Below are 16626 nucleotides of genomic sequence, written 5' to 3'. Positions count from 1 at the left end.
CGCTTCCTGTCTGCTTTGTCATGTCTTACTGGCGATTTCGTTAGAATCTCTTCAGTCACATGTCGAATGACTGGCCCAGGCTAGTGCACTGTCATGATTTGAGGGTGACACACGTTGTCGACTCACCTGCTCCCTCTGCCGTATGTGAGAGAATTGCAGTTCTATCAGACTACTGTCACTTCAGTATAAAAAAAAAAATATTAAGAGAAATCTGGACTGGGCATGGCAGGAGTCACAGACAAAAAACTGTTCACAGTACTCACATTCATACCTTTTGTACATTTAGAGTCGTGTCTTCAATAGGTCAAGCAAAAATCTCAATTGCCTTGTATATTGGCCTAGAACATTTATGTACTCCACTGCAGAGAGTACCAAGGGTTTATTACAATTAACTCATTCACACCCAGCCATTTTTCACTGAAGATTGCTATAAAAACATGGAACCTACCAAATGAAAGATAGTCTTCTTTCATCAGGAAAAAAAAGTATATTTGTACCTGTTTCCGTTTTCCAGCAATTAGCATTAGAATATAGTTAAGTTTCATCATTCCTGGTGAAAACAATGATAAAAAGAGCTTGTTGCAACACGGCGCTGGCTGATCTCTTATACTCTGCTGCCACCTGCTAGCCGTTTTTTGTAATAACTACCCTTGCTTTAAGCGACCTCTTCATGTCAGAAGCTGTATCAAAGCATTCTGTATGCTCCAGCATAAAAGAAAAACAAACAAATGTATAAATACTCTTTGGGGAGTGAAGGACAAAGTATTAAAACCGTATTTATATGTTTTTGGGTTTGAATGAGTTAATAGGGTGCAGGCCTTTCATTATGTACAAATGCATATAAAGTAGCTAATTGTGCTCGCTGACTTTCAAAACACGACGAAGACACAATACAAATTGAAATGTTGCTTCAGGGGGGGACTGGTAAAGAGAGAGCGTTCTCTCTAAAGCCTTCATCTCCATTTTGTTTTCCTGCAGAGACGTGGCACCATTCAGTCAACCGAACAAAGACGATGTCTTACCTCCAGCTACCAGCAGCAGTCCTACAGATGAGAGACAACCACAGGAGATACAGGTACACGCTTTCGCACACGTCGGCCTGGTGATTCATAACATGATGATTACGAAGATGAACAGAAGGGCGCATAGATGAACGTTTGCCATTGACCCACTCATGAAAGTGTGCTCTTTTATGAAAAACGCTGCGTTGCTGTTTATCTTGAAAGGTGATGTCATCATATGTCATATATAGCCTGTTAACTAAGTGCTTTACATGTCAAGAGTCTTGGCTGGAAATATAACAACGCTGGAAGGAAAAAAACACTAAGTGCACTCAGCTCATGGTCGCGTCTGCATCTCTTGACATGATTGTCCACGTGGTTGGGTATGAGATTAAGAGATAAGCTCAATGCATTTTACATCTGATTTTAATATTCAAATGTTAACGCACTGCAGGTCAGTTACATGACAAATCCGGAAACCTCAAACAAGATTAACCTGTTCACAAAAGAGACGTTTTGTGTTTATTTATCCGACCACGTTGTGAGTAGTTGCGGCGGTTTCTGAAGAATGAGGAGGAAATGCAACATCTGACTTTTTATTGTAAACAATACACATAATTGCATGTCTTACCTGTTAATAATAATAATAATAATAATAATACCGGTAATACTTTAAACAATGGTGTGGTATGTAGTGAATGATGTAAAATGATGGGACTGGGCAATTTTGGACTTAATATTTAATATTTTAGTTTTTTTTTTTTTTTTTTAAACAATTTTTTAATGTAATTTTTCTGTAGTCTTTCTTGCTTAGCAGAGGTAACAAAAAAAGGTGCATTCATATCCCATATTGACACAAAATAGGATATTTGCTGCATGATTTCTCAAAAGTCAACTTTGCATGTCAAGCGTAAACGTTTGCTCTATTTGTTTGGCAGGCACGGAGTGATGACATCACGGCCGAGCCCCTCTTGCGCTCCTGCGTCAGCACGGCGAGCATGAAGGTCAAAAACATGAAGAAGTAGGTGCTCCCTGCTATTACGGGCTGCAAATCAGGCCTCTTATCCAGGCCAGTGAGATGAGCTCGGGCCTCCCCGTTGTGCTTCTTCGCTTTCTTGTCCCTGTCGCTATTCGGCTTTCGCGTCCATCCAAGCATCCGAATAGAAAAATTATGCTGTTGTGCTTTGTGTTTGTAGGCTGACGTTTCCCAAAGGTCACTTTCCCCGTCTGGCAGAGTGCGCCCACTTTCACTATGAGACTGCTGACTTTGGGAACGTTGAGGTATGCTTCAGAATATAAATGATCTGTATTCTTGTTTTCATTTTCCATATAGTACATACAAAAACGTTTTTTGGGACCCCTTGGGCCCAGAAATAACATTCAATAGCATCTTTTTTTTTTGTCCTACTCCCACCAGTTTGTTAGCCCTCTCTGCAATCTCTTAATCCAGCTCCTGCAACCGCTTTAAATGCATGATCTTGCCTATTAATTTGACAATAAACCGCATGGAATCAGCTTATGAGTTTATAAGTCGACATCTTTAATGTGGCTGGTGTGACATTCAAAGAAAGTTTCGATGGTGGCTAAAAGCGCAGCTCAGATACGCAATAGGTCAGCTAATAGTGCTTGAAACACTTTCTCACCCTAAATCATCGTCCATCTATTTGCTAACCATATTTACCTGAATTATTCATATTGCAGTCTGGTAAATTGCCTTATAGCTTTCATGCTAAAATTTGACCCTGTTGTTGGTCTTTGTGTACCCTGCTTTAGTGTTAGTGAGATGTACTTATATACATTATATATTGCTGGCGGCATGCCAAAACCTTGTACCGAGCATCAAACGGAACAAGCCATTTTCAACACTTTCGATTGGTGTATAATTTTTAAAAACAACAGCCACGTGTGTGGACTGACCAAAAGAATAGATTTTTGAAAAAAAATGTAAAATTGATCAAATAGTGACTTGTGAGGTTTCGGCCTGACGCTGGCAATATTTGTGTTCATATTTTTAGTACCCTTAATGCTTAATGTCATAATTTGAGTTTAACACCCCTCTGGCAAATTACTGGTAAGTCACTCAGTTAGCCTCAGCTAAATTAGCAAAACTTGCTGACCTAATAGCGTTCCAAAACATACGTGACATGTATTAAAATTCCACCATGGTATATCACCCCATTTGCATGCTAATGCAGCATCCCATTTACTCTGATATTAGCATTCACCTCAAAGCGCTGCTCTTGTCTCACATAGTGGCGGGGTTAGCTCTTTAGGCACTGTCCCAATTTAGGGAGCTGCATATGAAGGACAATTACATAAACAATGTGCTTGCGTGACCACCCGAATGTGTATATTAAGGACCCCAGATGTGCAATTTGTTCTCCTTAGCGATGCGACAAAGCTAAGTGAGATGCAAGTCAAGGCGAGTTTGCACGCTCTCTTGCCGGTCCAGGAATAACTGAAGTCACCTGTAGTTCACGTTAGTTGCCCGCAGAGGGCAGCAGTTGTGTGCTGTCACGTAGCAAGCTATGGGTTGAATCCAGTAATGGACCACAGTCTGGGGAAAAAAAAATACTGTTAAGGATGGAAGAAAGGCAGGTGAGAATTGTACATGTCATTAATAAAGTGTTTCGTACAAATGACATTGCGAACTGTGTTGTCAGACGACGGCGTGGGGGGAGGGGTGTGGAAGGATCAGGTCTCACAGACCCGCACAAGGGCAGCGAGGACGCACGCTGCCCGAGTCCAACCCCCACATAATATCCAATCTCCCACACAGCCCCGAACGCACTGCCAATGATGCTTTCACGGCAGCCACGTCCAGGTCTTTTGCAGCTCTGCCCGAGACGAAGACCCGTGCTCACTGCCAAGCCGTCTTTTGTGGCCAGAGAAAGAAGCGCTGTTTAGATGGGGGAGGCAGGGATGAGCAGGATGGAGGAGGGGGGCTCGGGGGGGCAGTGCACAGGACAGGGAGGGAGGAGGGGAGTCTGAAAGGGGGTGAGACACAGTGCAAAGCATCCTCGTCTCATATTGATGTTTTGAACGGGAGTGTACGTATGTGTCGCAATCCAGCCAGGGAGGAGCATCATTTTTTAGCATTTTGCTTGTTTTTGTGGAGCTTTTGGAAGGTCCAGGACTAAAAAAAAAGAAAAAAAAAGAGCTGCTTCCACCAGCATTAAGAGGCAGGTAACATGCACATGTGCTAGCCTTTGTGCCGATGCTCATGTATTGCTTCATGAAAACTTTGATTGCAACCTTTGCCAGGAACTTTGTGCATGACTGGCTATTGTTTTTTGCAGTGTTACATTAAAAAAAGCAATCGAACTGATTTCAATTTTGCAACTCTGCTGATTTTGTCTGTGAATAATGCATGGATCTGATCGTGGGCCAACAAAGAATGGCACGTTGGTGACGATCCAGCTAAATAAGCATATCAGAGCTTTGTTATTCTTTCTTTAAATAAAAACAATATGTTAGGTTATGTGTATAAGGGGATCCATTTCAGGTTTCTTCAGTCTTGGCAACGCTCTCCTCATACATATTCGAATGAACTCCGCTAATAAGATTTGCTTATTTCATTGCTGTTTGCAGGATTACTGTACACAACACAATACTGATTTTCACAAATTACCATTTAATAGATGCATAAACCACAATTCTAATTGCATTGCCGATTCATGTGAGGTTTTTCTCTTATACTTTTTTTTTTTTTTTGCGTTGTAAATTTGAAAAAGAATGCAAGAATCTATATCCAATTTGCCTTTTTACAGTTAGCTAAAAAAAAAAAAAAAGTTTGGCAGATGCTGACAGGCATCAATTTGCTATCCACTGACCCCCCCCCCCCCCCCCGTAGATGAGGAAGGTTGCAATTAGTGTTGTTCCGATACCGCTACTGGTATCGGCAGAGGCGCCGATACTGCATTAAAACATTGGTATCGGTATCGGTGAGTACTCACAAGTAACATGCCGATACCATTAATTCCAACGCTCATATAGGATTTTGGATGCAGCATCGTGTCTTGCTCGTGCAACGACATTCACTGATATGTGATATGTGACCGATCTAAGATATCCTATTGGCCCTTGAGTGCGCTGAACCAATGGCAGGACAGCTTTTTCATGTTGAGGGAAAAAAAACCTTAGGTATCGGTATCGGCCGATACTGCAAAGCTGGGTATCGGTATTGGGGCCAAAAAACGGTAAGTTGTGTGTAGAGTTGGCAAGATTAAGCAATATCTTCTTAACTTTAAAAAAAATTCTTAAACCTTAAAATGCTGTTATGGATTTTGCATTTTTTGTAGGGGATGTTGGATACCATTTTTTTTTAGTCACCGATCGTAGTCGCCTACTCATTTCACTAGTAATTTAGATACATACAATTTCCCCCAAAAACCAATGAGAAACTATATATCCCAATATACATTTTCCTTCATATTGCATGAAATTAATGTTGATCCTATATTATTCTAATTTCTAATTCCTGATTGTAAAACAGCCACAAGAGGCATGAGTACCGGAATCAGGTCGGATATTGGCACTCACTCATCCCGATATATTTTCAGGCCTATTAAAAGTATTGTCCGAAAGATTTGTTTTGGCCTGTCCAGGACGCTTTTGGGCGGAGACGCAACCTTTTTCTTCCAGCCAAGCCACAGAGGCAAACCACTATCAGAGACATATGCTAATTCGTCTGTGTGCATGCCCGCTCCTGATTGGTGGGCTGGTTTTACGCTCATTCCTGGTTGGTTGCTTCCTCGAGCGTCAGTTTTGAATGTTGTCTTTACGAACAGCAACGGAAAAACTTTGGACCATACGTTTGGTTGGTTCCAAAATAAGACTGACGTGAGCTGAGGGTGTTGCTGCTCTCAATGCAAGTGTCGCCTTTCTGCCGTTCTTCAATGTGAATTATTTCCCGTTGATGGGCTGCTTAATCTTATCCCACCTCGTCATCCTCCTTCAGAGCTCAGTCTGGTGCTGCTGAATAAAACACACGAAATGTTGATTCTTAGCAGACAAGCCGTGTCTCATTGCGTCTGGTCCTTTTCACCACCTCGTAGCAGTTAACTGGGTCGCCGCGTGTTGTGTAACAGCCCGTCTCAGTGTGCTTCAAACCGTTATAAATAACCAGAAGCTCCCTCGACTCGTTGCTTCCACATCTGCCAATGGATTCCCAAACTGTTTTTGAGCATCGCTAAAGAGGACGCTTGGTTTGAGCAGGGCGGGGGAGGGAAAAAAATAAATAAATAAATCTCAAAGCGCTCATATCGTCGCAGCTTATGGAATTATTTATGTATTTCTGGCTGCACGATTGATGAATAGAGGATGAACCGGATTCAAATAATGACATGTAAAAGCTGAGTGACTGAACATGAACAGGCGATCTGATTATATCTTGTCTTAGCTTAGTTTCCAAAGTGTGAAAATGTGTAAAAAAAAAAAAATAAATAAAAAATTTAATTATGAAATGAAGTTGTATGTTTTTCTTATTTCCAGGTCACACCCACAGAGGACGTCAATTATTTCCAATCTGAGTTCTCCTTGTATTAAACCCGTACTTTTCATCTTCTTCCTTATAGTTGACCTTTGCAGAAGGGCAGAGTGAAGGCCCAAAGGGGGCTCAGGACTCCAAAGAACTTCTCTTCCTGGTCCAGATCACCTGCCAGGTACTCCGACTTGTAACTTAAACCACTCACATCAAGATTTCAATATCTTTTCAACACTTCCGTCCTCTTGCAGGCTCGAAACTGGCTGGTGAAGAGATCGTACGAGGACTTCCGCGTGCTGGACAAACATCTGCACTTGTGCATCTATGACCGCCGCTACTCACAACTCACCGAGCTGCCCAGATACGACCCCGTGAAGGACACGACTGAGGTGCCTGTCACATCAGTCACCTGCAACGTTACACCCGAACAGTCCAATGAGACGTCATCCAAGACATCATTTTTAGCTTGTAGTGTAAATGGGACTTGGTTATGTGGCTGGAGTTTTTTTTAAATGGAAATAATTGCTATGGTTCGCAAACAGAGACTCGGAACCAATTATAAACATAAACACAGGTTCTAATTTCATTTCAATTTAAAAAAAAATGTATCTACTTACTACACTTTAAAAAGAGAATTACTGAAGCAATTTAAGATTACAAATTGAACGATGAAAAAAAAAAAAAATCACTTCAAATGGTAATCAACGATTGAATTTACTTCATCCAAAGTGAATATATATTAAGTCTAATTAATTATTAATTCATTAAACTTAATATATTCACATGAATTAAAGGAATCCAAAGTGAATATATTAAGTTTAATGAACTCATAATTAATTAAGTTAATCCAAAGTGAATATATTAAGCTTAATGAACTAATTAAATTTAATATATTCACTTTTCATTAATTCAATTCAATGGTGTGTTACCAATTGAAGCAATTTTTTTTTTTTTAATAAGTTGGTCAACAGTTCAATTTGTAATCTTCAATTGGTTCAACAATTCTCTTTTTAGAGTATAGAATGCCCTCACATGTGGGTAAGGAGAACCTCAGTCGCTGGGAGAACAGTAATACACAAAGATAACAAATGTATCATGTGGTAGGGGTACAATTATTTAAAAAAAAACAAAAAACAAAACAAAAAAAAACAACTCTTTGTTTTGTGGCGATTCAGGTGGGTCTGGTACATGTGCCCCTCGATACGCGGGTGTTCAATCTCTTGGATCTTAACACGAACGTTGTTTCTTTTCAGTCAGTCACCAAAATGTTGGCCACCTACTTGACCCGCTTCTCCGTCATCGCTGACAACAAGATCAACTGTGGTCCAGTCCTAACATGGATGGAGGTAGAAAACTTTTGTGTGCGCGTGTGAATGAAGTACATTTATGATACACTATAAACATGCCAACACATTTTGAATCAGATTGTTCAATGTTAACGTCATCTCAATTTGTGAAATAAAGGCTGTGGTCAAACGTGGTTTTGTAGATTGACAACAAGGGGAACCATCTGCTGGTGTCTGAGGAGGCGTCCATCAATGTCCCTGCCATCGCTGCCGCCCACGTCACCAAACGTTACACAGCTCAGGCCACCGATGAATTGACTTTTGAGGTACTAATAACACCAGATCAGAAGATCTATGACCTATAAAAAAAAAAAGAAATGAATACATCTGTAAAGTAAATTCTTGTTTTTTTTAATTAGCTGACTATAGTACACTATAGTTTGATAGGCTAATGTCGGTGTAATTATGTTGGTGTCAGGTCGGAGACATTGTTTCCGTCATTGACATGCCACCCAAAGAGGACACAGGCTGGTGGAGAGGGAAACATGGCTTTCAGGTAAAAGCTGATTATGTATTATTATTATTATTATTATTATTATTATTATTATTATTATTATTAAGCTGTCAAACGATTATTTTTTTAATCAGATTAATAATATCTTAAATTTTGATTAATCGCTAAATTAAAAAGGCTTTTTTTTATCAACATTTTTGGCACGCCAAATTTGAAGATCACCTGTTATGTGTTAATTCTTTCAACATTTAATGTTATGAGGACATCTTCAACATGTTTTGATCCACTGCACACACTCTCATCCTCCTCTTTTTTTTTTTTTTTTTTCTAATTAGTCAATTACCTGCATAATTTAAAATGGGGAAAAAATGACCCCAAATATTTTGACATGAACAAATATTCTGAATGTAATAAGCACATATTTATTACCGGTAGATACTTTACTTTAATGCATGTAGTTATGTTTATTGCTGAAACGCGACCTGTGCTACCTGTCGCAATCGGCGCTCAAAATTAAGTGTGATTTAATCTGCGTTAACTCATGATTAATGCGATCATTTTTTGTCAATTAATTTGTTAACGCTTTAACTTTGACAGAACTATTAATATTACAATACACTTTTTTTCCCCTCTGGTGAGGCAAATTTCTTATTTTTATATTTTATGATAATATAGGCAATGGATTTGGCAATGGATTTGATTTGAAATCTACATATATATATATATATATATATATATATATATATATATATATATATATCCATATCCATATCCATATCCAATGGGGACATAGTGGAAAGACATTCTTTTTAAGTGAAATATTTTCAAGATCCTTGCCGACTGGGCCAAAAGATGCTGACTGCACAGTGTCATTACGACATTTTCTGCCCTGAAGCACCTCCTTACCCTCATGCTCACTGACCTATTTCACTCCACCCCCCTTGACCACAATGATGTCCTGACAGCTACATCCTCCTTGAAACGTACAAGTATATGAGCCTGTCTTATCACTTCCCAGGTTGGCTTCTTCCCGAGCGACTGTGTCGAGCTGATAAACGACAAGCTCCCTCCCAGTGTTCAAAGCTCGGTTCCCAAACCAGGTACAAAGCCCCCCCCCCCCCCAAACTCTTTACCGCATGCACAACTTTCCTCCGTGGTTTTTATATCTTGTGATCGTCAGTATGTAAGAAGCACGGCAAGCTGGTTACATTCCTGAGATCCTTCATGAAGTCGCGGCCGCCGCCGCAGAAGCTTCGCCAACGCGGCATCCTCAGGGAGCGAGTGTTCGGCTGCGACCTGGGCGAACATCTCCACGGCTCGGAACACGAAGGTGAAATCAGGCGAAATCTGAATCGGGTTTGCTTCTGACAGTGTGCGCCAAGAATGTACCTTGATAATTATTAAAAATAGTAGGAAAGAAAATCACAAAATTGGAAATATATGGAATATTTTTAGAATTGATTAGCAATTATTCAGTCGCTGTTTTTTTTTCGTATTACTGTTTATTAACCAGTGATTGGTGGTTATTTCATACTTCATATTCATAGAAAAAAAAAAGGGGGGGGGGGTGATGTTGTAATATGTTACCGGTCCGGTCAATGTTTTCCAGAGTAAAAACAGATGATTGTAAATGTGTTACTTTGATGAAACACAGAAGATCGTTCATGAACGACTACAGATAATTTGAAATTAAGAAATGGCTCCAAGCAATTACTCAATTATTAAAATAGTTGTTGATTAATTTGATAATCAATTACTTGTTGATTAATCAATTAATTTTGACAGCTCGTCTTGCTTGCCACGTTAAATTCCAACAATAAAATGTAGATCAATAAGCGAGAGTAGCAGCATTAGCCTGCACGGCGTGTTAGTCAGATCAATTCGATGTCTGTTTTTAATCCTCTCAAGGGATTTATTCATAGTGAGGGGGAGAAAAGAAAACTCTTAATATCACCAATCCTGCTCATCCATTTACAAGGATTGCAGCGCAATGAAACATTATAGCTCATGATGACTAACGGCGTGTTGTTGCATAAAGACGCAGGTGGTGAGCATCTCGCAAGTAACAAAACAAATCGTAACGATATTATGTTAAAGCTGGCAGGTTTTGTTCTCCGCCTTCAGTCCCTCAGGTCGTGAAGAGCTGCGCCGAGTTCATCGAGAAGCACGGCGTGGTGGACGGAATCTACAGGCTGTCTGGAATCTCATCCAACATACAGAAACTCAGGTTAATCCAAGTTTATCTGGTGCCGGATTTTCTTTCAAATGTTTGATTTTTTTTTGTAGTTTGAAAGTGCATAGATTTTTTTAATTATTAGGATTTAGAATTTACTAATATCCATTTTGAAAGAATAATTATTAGTGATGGGTAAGCAAGTATCGGTATTGGCATATAGTTGTCGCTCTAATTCACTGCAGCTGAGTCGTCATCTGCGTTACAAAGACTCTTCACAATGTTTTGTGTATGTGTTTTTTTTTTTTTTTTTTATTGAGACATTTTATGTAAATCTTGGTGCACAGTTTGTCTTCCTCGCTCCTCTGACCAGCACAATTAATATATAAAATAAACATATCATCATATTTAAAAATGACATAACATTATCCTTAGTACTGCCTCTATTGTGTAGTATTCTATTTATGCATGGCACAAGAAATAAACAGATGGACTTTGTGGGAGAACGAGAAAAGGATTGTCTTACACGATTGATGTTTTCATTAGATGTTCTTGGTCGCCCACTCCTTTCTTTATCTAATACTGTCCCTGTCTCCATAAATTTCTTGTGCCATGCACGATAAATAAATAAATCAATAAACCATGAGACACATTGCGCCTTCTCTTGAGGGGTAGCCATTTTGTAGGGGTTCATTCAACATGACCTCTTTGACAAACAGGATCCCTGAAACACACAAATGCAGTGTGATTAAAAAAAACTTTAATAAACTCTGAATACAATAGAACAAATCTGAATAAAATGTATGAACAATGGAAATTTGTCAACTCTTCCACTCCCGCACACAGCCACAACTGAAACATGGCACCATTTGATTTTGCGTGAATCGGTGCTCGGAAGTACCGACCCAAATCGGTCCATACTACAAAAAGAACCGTCTTCAAACCCATTCCTAATGCTCTGTAAATTAATATAATAAAATAACACAGAAAAATGATTTGTCCAGCGTTCAAATGCACAGATGATCAGTAGGATGACTCCCACGCTGTTCTGTATCTTATCCGATGTTTTGTCTTTTTTTCACGTGTCCACGTTCAGGCACGAGTTTGACTCGGAGCAGATTCCCGACCTGAGCCGAGACCTCTTTCGACAGGACATCCATTCGGTGGGCTCCCTCTGCAAGCTGTACTTCCGGGAGCTTCCCAACCCTCTGCTCACCTACCAGCTGTACGACAGATTCTCAGTGAGTGTGCGCCTGTTGGTGGCTGCTCAAGAGTGAATGGGATCCTAATCCTGTCCGTCTCGCTTGCTTTATCCTCACAGGAGGCTGTGTCTGCAGCCACAGATGAGGAGAGGCTGGTGAAGATCCATAACGTCATCCAGCAGTTGCCTCCTCCACATTACAGGTTTGCTTCGCAGCTCGATGGCGCCCCCTGGTGGATAGAACTGTAACTTCATGGTACAAAATGGAGAGTTTTCCTATGAGCCTCCATTCAGAAATAATAAAAATTTGTTTAACTCTCTCGTATGTACTCTATCAAATGAAATCTAGTCAAATAAAACAATTATGCTCATTTTATTTTGGCGAAGAACTGTTCTTTAGCAATACATTTGTGGCTGTATAGCATCCTCTTGAGGCTACATAAGGGAACCAAAATATTAGTAATAAATCAGTATGATGTAATTGTGCAGCACTTTACATATGTCAAACTTCTGCGTATGTGCCAAGGAAAATTTAGGATCATTACTTGGGATGTAACGATATCCAAACATCATGATATGATATCACGATATGAAGGTCAGGATACGATAATTATTTTACATAATATATTGTACATAACGGCAATGCATATAAACAACTTATATCTAATAACACTTAATATTGAGGCATTTACTTGCTAATGCAAGCACACATCGAGTTCCTCCACATATTACTCTCCCCTTCATCTGATCATTAACGGGGATTTTAAACATTGAAGGGCAAAACATGCCTTGTGAAAATTTAACTGCACTAAAAAAAATAGCCACCAGGGGGTGCTAGAACTGCACAAATGGAAATCAAAATGACTTTTTTAACAGATGTGCTGCTTTTAACATCGTGACATGATGATGACGATATTGTGGCAGTTTTAATATCGCAATATCACAATATTGACGTTATTATTATTACCGTCTTTTTTTTTTTTCTTTTTTTTTTTTTTTAATCAGAGAAACTGAACAACAATAATACTTAACGGAAATCTGACAATTAATTTTTGGAATATACCTAATCACAAGGTTTGGTAGCATCACATGTAAACATATTTTGTTATATTGTTCAGATTTTCCTTATGAAGTGGCCAGTAACAGGGAGCAAACCGGATATGTTGTTCTACTTTATTAACGGTGACACTCAACATGTTTTTGTGTCCAGGACGCTGGAGTACCTCATGAGGCACTTGTCCCATCTGGCCACCTTTAGCTCCAGCACCAACATGCACACTAAAAACTTGGCCATCGTGTGGGCGCCGAACCTGCTCAGGTGAGTCGGACGTTAAAGTGTAAATTGACAGCCCTCACAAGTGCAAGTCTCAAAGTAGCTTGTGATAGTCTTGGTGCGCGTTTCAGGTCCAGACAGATCGAGTCGGCCTGCTTCAGCGGCACGGCGGCCTTCATGGAGGTGCGCATCCAGTCGGTGGTGGTGGAGTTCATCCTCAACAACACCGATGCGCTTTTCAGCACCAAGCTCAACGCTGTCATACGGGAAAGCACCGGTGAGTCCGCAAAGCCACGCGCGTCGGCGCGTTGTGTCCACGAGGTGGCGCTGACTCCAAAAAACACATGTCTGGCTAGGTAACAACACCTTATCCAGACCCAAGTCGCTGCTCGTGTGCTCGCCGTCCACCAAGTTGCTGTCTCTGGAGGAAGCTCAGGCGCGCACGCAAGCTCAGCTGAGCTCCCCAGCCACCACCCCCTGCCTCAGCCACAGTGACTACATCGAGGTCGGGGAGGGGCCCGGGGCTCTGATGGGCAAGTTCCATACGGTCATTGAGCTGCCGCTGGAGGGGTGCGTTCAACCACCGTTTCTCTTCTTGAATGCTTTATTCTGATGGTTGATATAACTGCATATAAATAATGTTAGCATTGGGATGACATCAGAGACGTAACCTAATTTATATTTATAGTTAACCCTATAACGCATGAAATATGATATAAGAGAAAATTATGATTCTTTGTAAAAAGAGTATTTATTGGTCCTTTTGAACAAGGTTTTGTTTTTGTTTTTTTTATAAATCAACTTACACATATGACTTTTGATTTGTGTCATATCTGATACATCCGGTCACAATGCATTACATTTGTACATTTATAACTGTCAAAAATATAATAATAATAAACAAAAATCAGAAAGATCATTTCCCACTATTAATAAGTATAGGTGTCTCTTGTTTCTCATTTGGGGCGATCTTGCAAGGTTGCTGGATGATACTGCCCTCTAATGGATTATCCGTGCAATGCATGTGTCAGATCATATACATCGGGGTTTTAATGGGGAAAAAATATATTCAAGAAATAGAGGTCTCAAAATGTCTTGTATATAGGTTTGACGTTGTTGCAATATAACCCCCAATTATCAATTGTCTGTTTTTCTAGTGTCAAGCGGGCTCCAAGCAAAGCCAAGAAGTCTCCTGTGGGCAACTGGCTGTCCTTCTTCCACCTGGGTAAGTCCCACTCTGTGTCCAAGCGCAAGCTGAAGCGACATCCCAGCGAGCCCAACGAGATAAAAAGCATCGCGCTGCCAGGTGGGTTCAGTTGACTCGGCATGTCCTGTTTTTCATTTTCGATTTTATTGACTCATACTGTTCACTTTTCTTGCTGAAACAGGCGGGAGAGGTGACAGCGGTACATTGCGCTCGGCAAAAAGTGAAGAATCGCTCAACTCGCTGCACAATTTGGAAGGTAATCCTCAATTGACTCTTTTTCAATGTCACTTGTATTTATATTTTTTTTAACTGTCACACGTTACGGTTAAATAGATATGAACATATGTCCACCCACCAATAATTTGTCACAGCTAATGCTTTATATCTATGTAAATGTTATCCATGTATACTAGAAAGATAGCTGCCCCTAAGGTAAATTAAATTAATTTTGAACATTATGCAAATACAGATAATTTAATAAAAGGGTTGAACATTTTCAATGGCGCTGTATGCTGAATTTCCACTTACCGTATGTACCAGAATTGTATGTGTATGTCAATTTGGAACCAGTAAAAATTGTCAAGCAATAACTTGACCTCCGCTCTTTGTTAGCTTGAGCTTTTTTTTACAACCATTCAGCAAAGACTGTCTGTAATTTCTGCTAGCAAATTGGCTACATTTAGCTCCTCTTTGATCTGAGGATCTTAAACAGTTGATGTATCACTTTAGAATACTTCATTGACAGTTGGCACCACTACCTTACCTTTCTTTTTAGCCAGGTCTTTGTCACCAATTTAGAGTGTTGTAGAAAGCACAAAATACACAAAGAACTGCCAATAGGTCAAATTTTGTGTGGTGTTGGTTCCACCTAAAAAAAAAAACTGCCAATAGGTTGAACTTGTAAATAACGGACCACAAATAGGTATTTGGTGTCACTCTGGTACCATAACAAAAACACTGTAGCAAATGTGCAGTAGTGCAGTAACAGACATGCTAGAGAAAAAAAAAAAAGTATGACAAAGTGGTGAGAATGCAGAACAAGGATGTGAAAAATGATATTTTTAAAAGTGTTTTCTTTACATCTTTAATTTCTTTACATTTCTTCATAACAAAATTACCAAACCGCGTGAATTTTTCAAAATATTTCTTCTGTGGACCTGTCCTTGTTTTAGTCTTTACAAAGGTTCCTTCTGATCTTAATTTTCCCCCGACAGGAGAGCCTCCAAAGTACCAGCATCTGCGCCCCCGCTCCACCAGCGAGGCCGTGCCCGCATCCGACTCCAGAGACGACTCTTCCACGAGCAAAAGCAAACCTGCGTTCAGTCCGAGCAGCGCTGAAGAACTTTCCCCACCACTGCCGGAGGACGACATTGACCTCTACCCACCCGTTGCCGGAATGTCCTCCCTGGACTTTGACCCCATGTCCTTCCAGTGCAGCCTGGCCTCCGCGACTCCTCGGGCGCCACGACACAGGGAGGGGCCCAAATTCAGGAAGGGCGAGTCAGACGCCGCCGCCTCTACCAACAACATCAACAGCCCCGCCCAGCTTCGAAAAGGTAAAAAGGTCACCTCCGAAAAGGAAACGCCAACAGACGTTTCATCGACCTCACCTGCACCTCTCACGTCTTCTCCTCTCGCATGCAGCCGAGACGCGTGAAGCTCTGACGGCAGATGGGAAGGATCCGCGAGCGCCGTACCGACATTGCAGCTCAGCAAGTCAAGCGTCGGCGCTAACGGACTCCACACAGAACCTGCCGGATCCTGGTCAGTATAACTCTCCTTGAAAGCCATCACTTCCTGTACAGTGCATCCAGAAAGTATTTACAGCGCTTCACTTTTTCTACATTTTGCTGTTCAAGTAATCATATATATGTGAGTATTCACTGCCTTTGCTCAATACCGTTACCATGTCTAGCCTCGAAAGTAAATCCAAGCACCACCAAAATTTGAGATTTCAAGATTTTTGTATTTTTTATTTTTTTTACTGTATGCCCTATTTTTAACAAGCTAGAGAGTGTTAAAACCATACACTACTTGAAAGTAGAAATGGAATATTTGATCAGCAAAAATAGGGATACCCAATAGTACTCGTTTAATACATAAAATGTCCCCTCCAAAAAACAATGACATGCGATTTTAAAGAAAGACCTGTATATACCAATATAGCATGATTTTCCCTAAAAATGTAATGGCAATATTCCGTTGTTTTAATTTCTAGTTCCTGATAGTAAAATCGCCACAAGAAAGGGAAAGTTAGCCTCAGCTGCTGTCGTGAGAACAGATACCTTGATACAAGCCTGTGTATAGGCCCGATAGCATACCTCAGAGGTGTCCACACTACGGCCCAGGGGGCCATCTGCGGCCCGCCATCCATTTTTCAGTGGCCCGTGACATATGCTAAAAATGGCATTTGACTCAGTTCAAATAAAATAAACAAAACAAAAATGTTTGGAGATGGTCAAAATAAGAAGGGAGGATATCGAAAT

The 16626-nt window shown here is 40.4% G+C and overlaps 1 protein-coding gene across 3 annotated transcripts in view; it reads left to right on the top strand.

Annotated features, from left to right (window-relative positions):
* arhgap32a (Rho GTPase activating protein 32a) overlaps positions 1-16626 on the top strand; it is a 28520-nt gene that overhangs the window by 6608 nt on the left and 5286 nt on the right. The window contains exons 3-22 of one of the 3 annotated variants that reach the window (XM_077541556.1): positions 979-1075; positions 1940-2022; positions 2198-2282; positions 6578-6664; positions 6738-6875; positions 7740-7832; positions 7976-8098; positions 8251-8328; positions 9305-9386; positions 9467-9616; positions 10411-10513; positions 11556-11700; positions 11781-11863; positions 12871-12978; positions 13047-13210; positions 13290-13503; positions 14091-14239; positions 14322-14396; positions 15355-15696; positions 15785-15904. In XM_077541556.1, the coding sequence (XP_077397682.1) occupies positions 979-1075; positions 1940-2022; positions 2198-2282; positions 6578-6664; positions 6738-6875; positions 7740-7832; positions 7976-8098; positions 8251-8328; positions 9305-9386; positions 9467-9616; positions 10411-10513; positions 11556-11700; positions 11781-11863; positions 12871-12978; positions 13047-13210; positions 13290-13503; positions 14091-14239; positions 14322-14396; positions 15355-15696; positions 15785-15904 (2519 nt within the window). Of the gene's footprint in view, positions 1-978; positions 1076-1939; positions 2023-2197; positions 2283-4031; positions 4184-6577; positions 6665-6737; positions 6876-7739; positions 7833-7975; positions 8099-8250; positions 8329-9304; positions 9387-9466; positions 9617-10410; positions 10514-11555; positions 11701-11780; positions 11864-12870; positions 12979-13046; positions 13211-13289; positions 13504-14090; positions 14240-14321; positions 14397-15354; positions 15697-15784; positions 15905-16626 lie in introns of those variants that run through there. The other 2 variants (XM_077541557.1, XM_077541558.1) reach the window with 2 other exon arrangements.

Source organism: Festucalex cinctus, chromosome 13, assembly GCF_051991245.1.
Source record: "Festucalex cinctus isolate MCC-2025b chromosome 13, RoL_Fcin_1.0, whole genome shotgun sequence".
Taxonomy (NCBI): Eukaryota; Metazoa; Chordata; class Actinopteri; order Syngnathiformes; family Syngnathidae; genus Festucalex; species Festucalex cinctus.
Note: the sequence above shows the minus strand (reverse complement) of the source record. Positions and strands in the feature narration are given on the sequence as shown.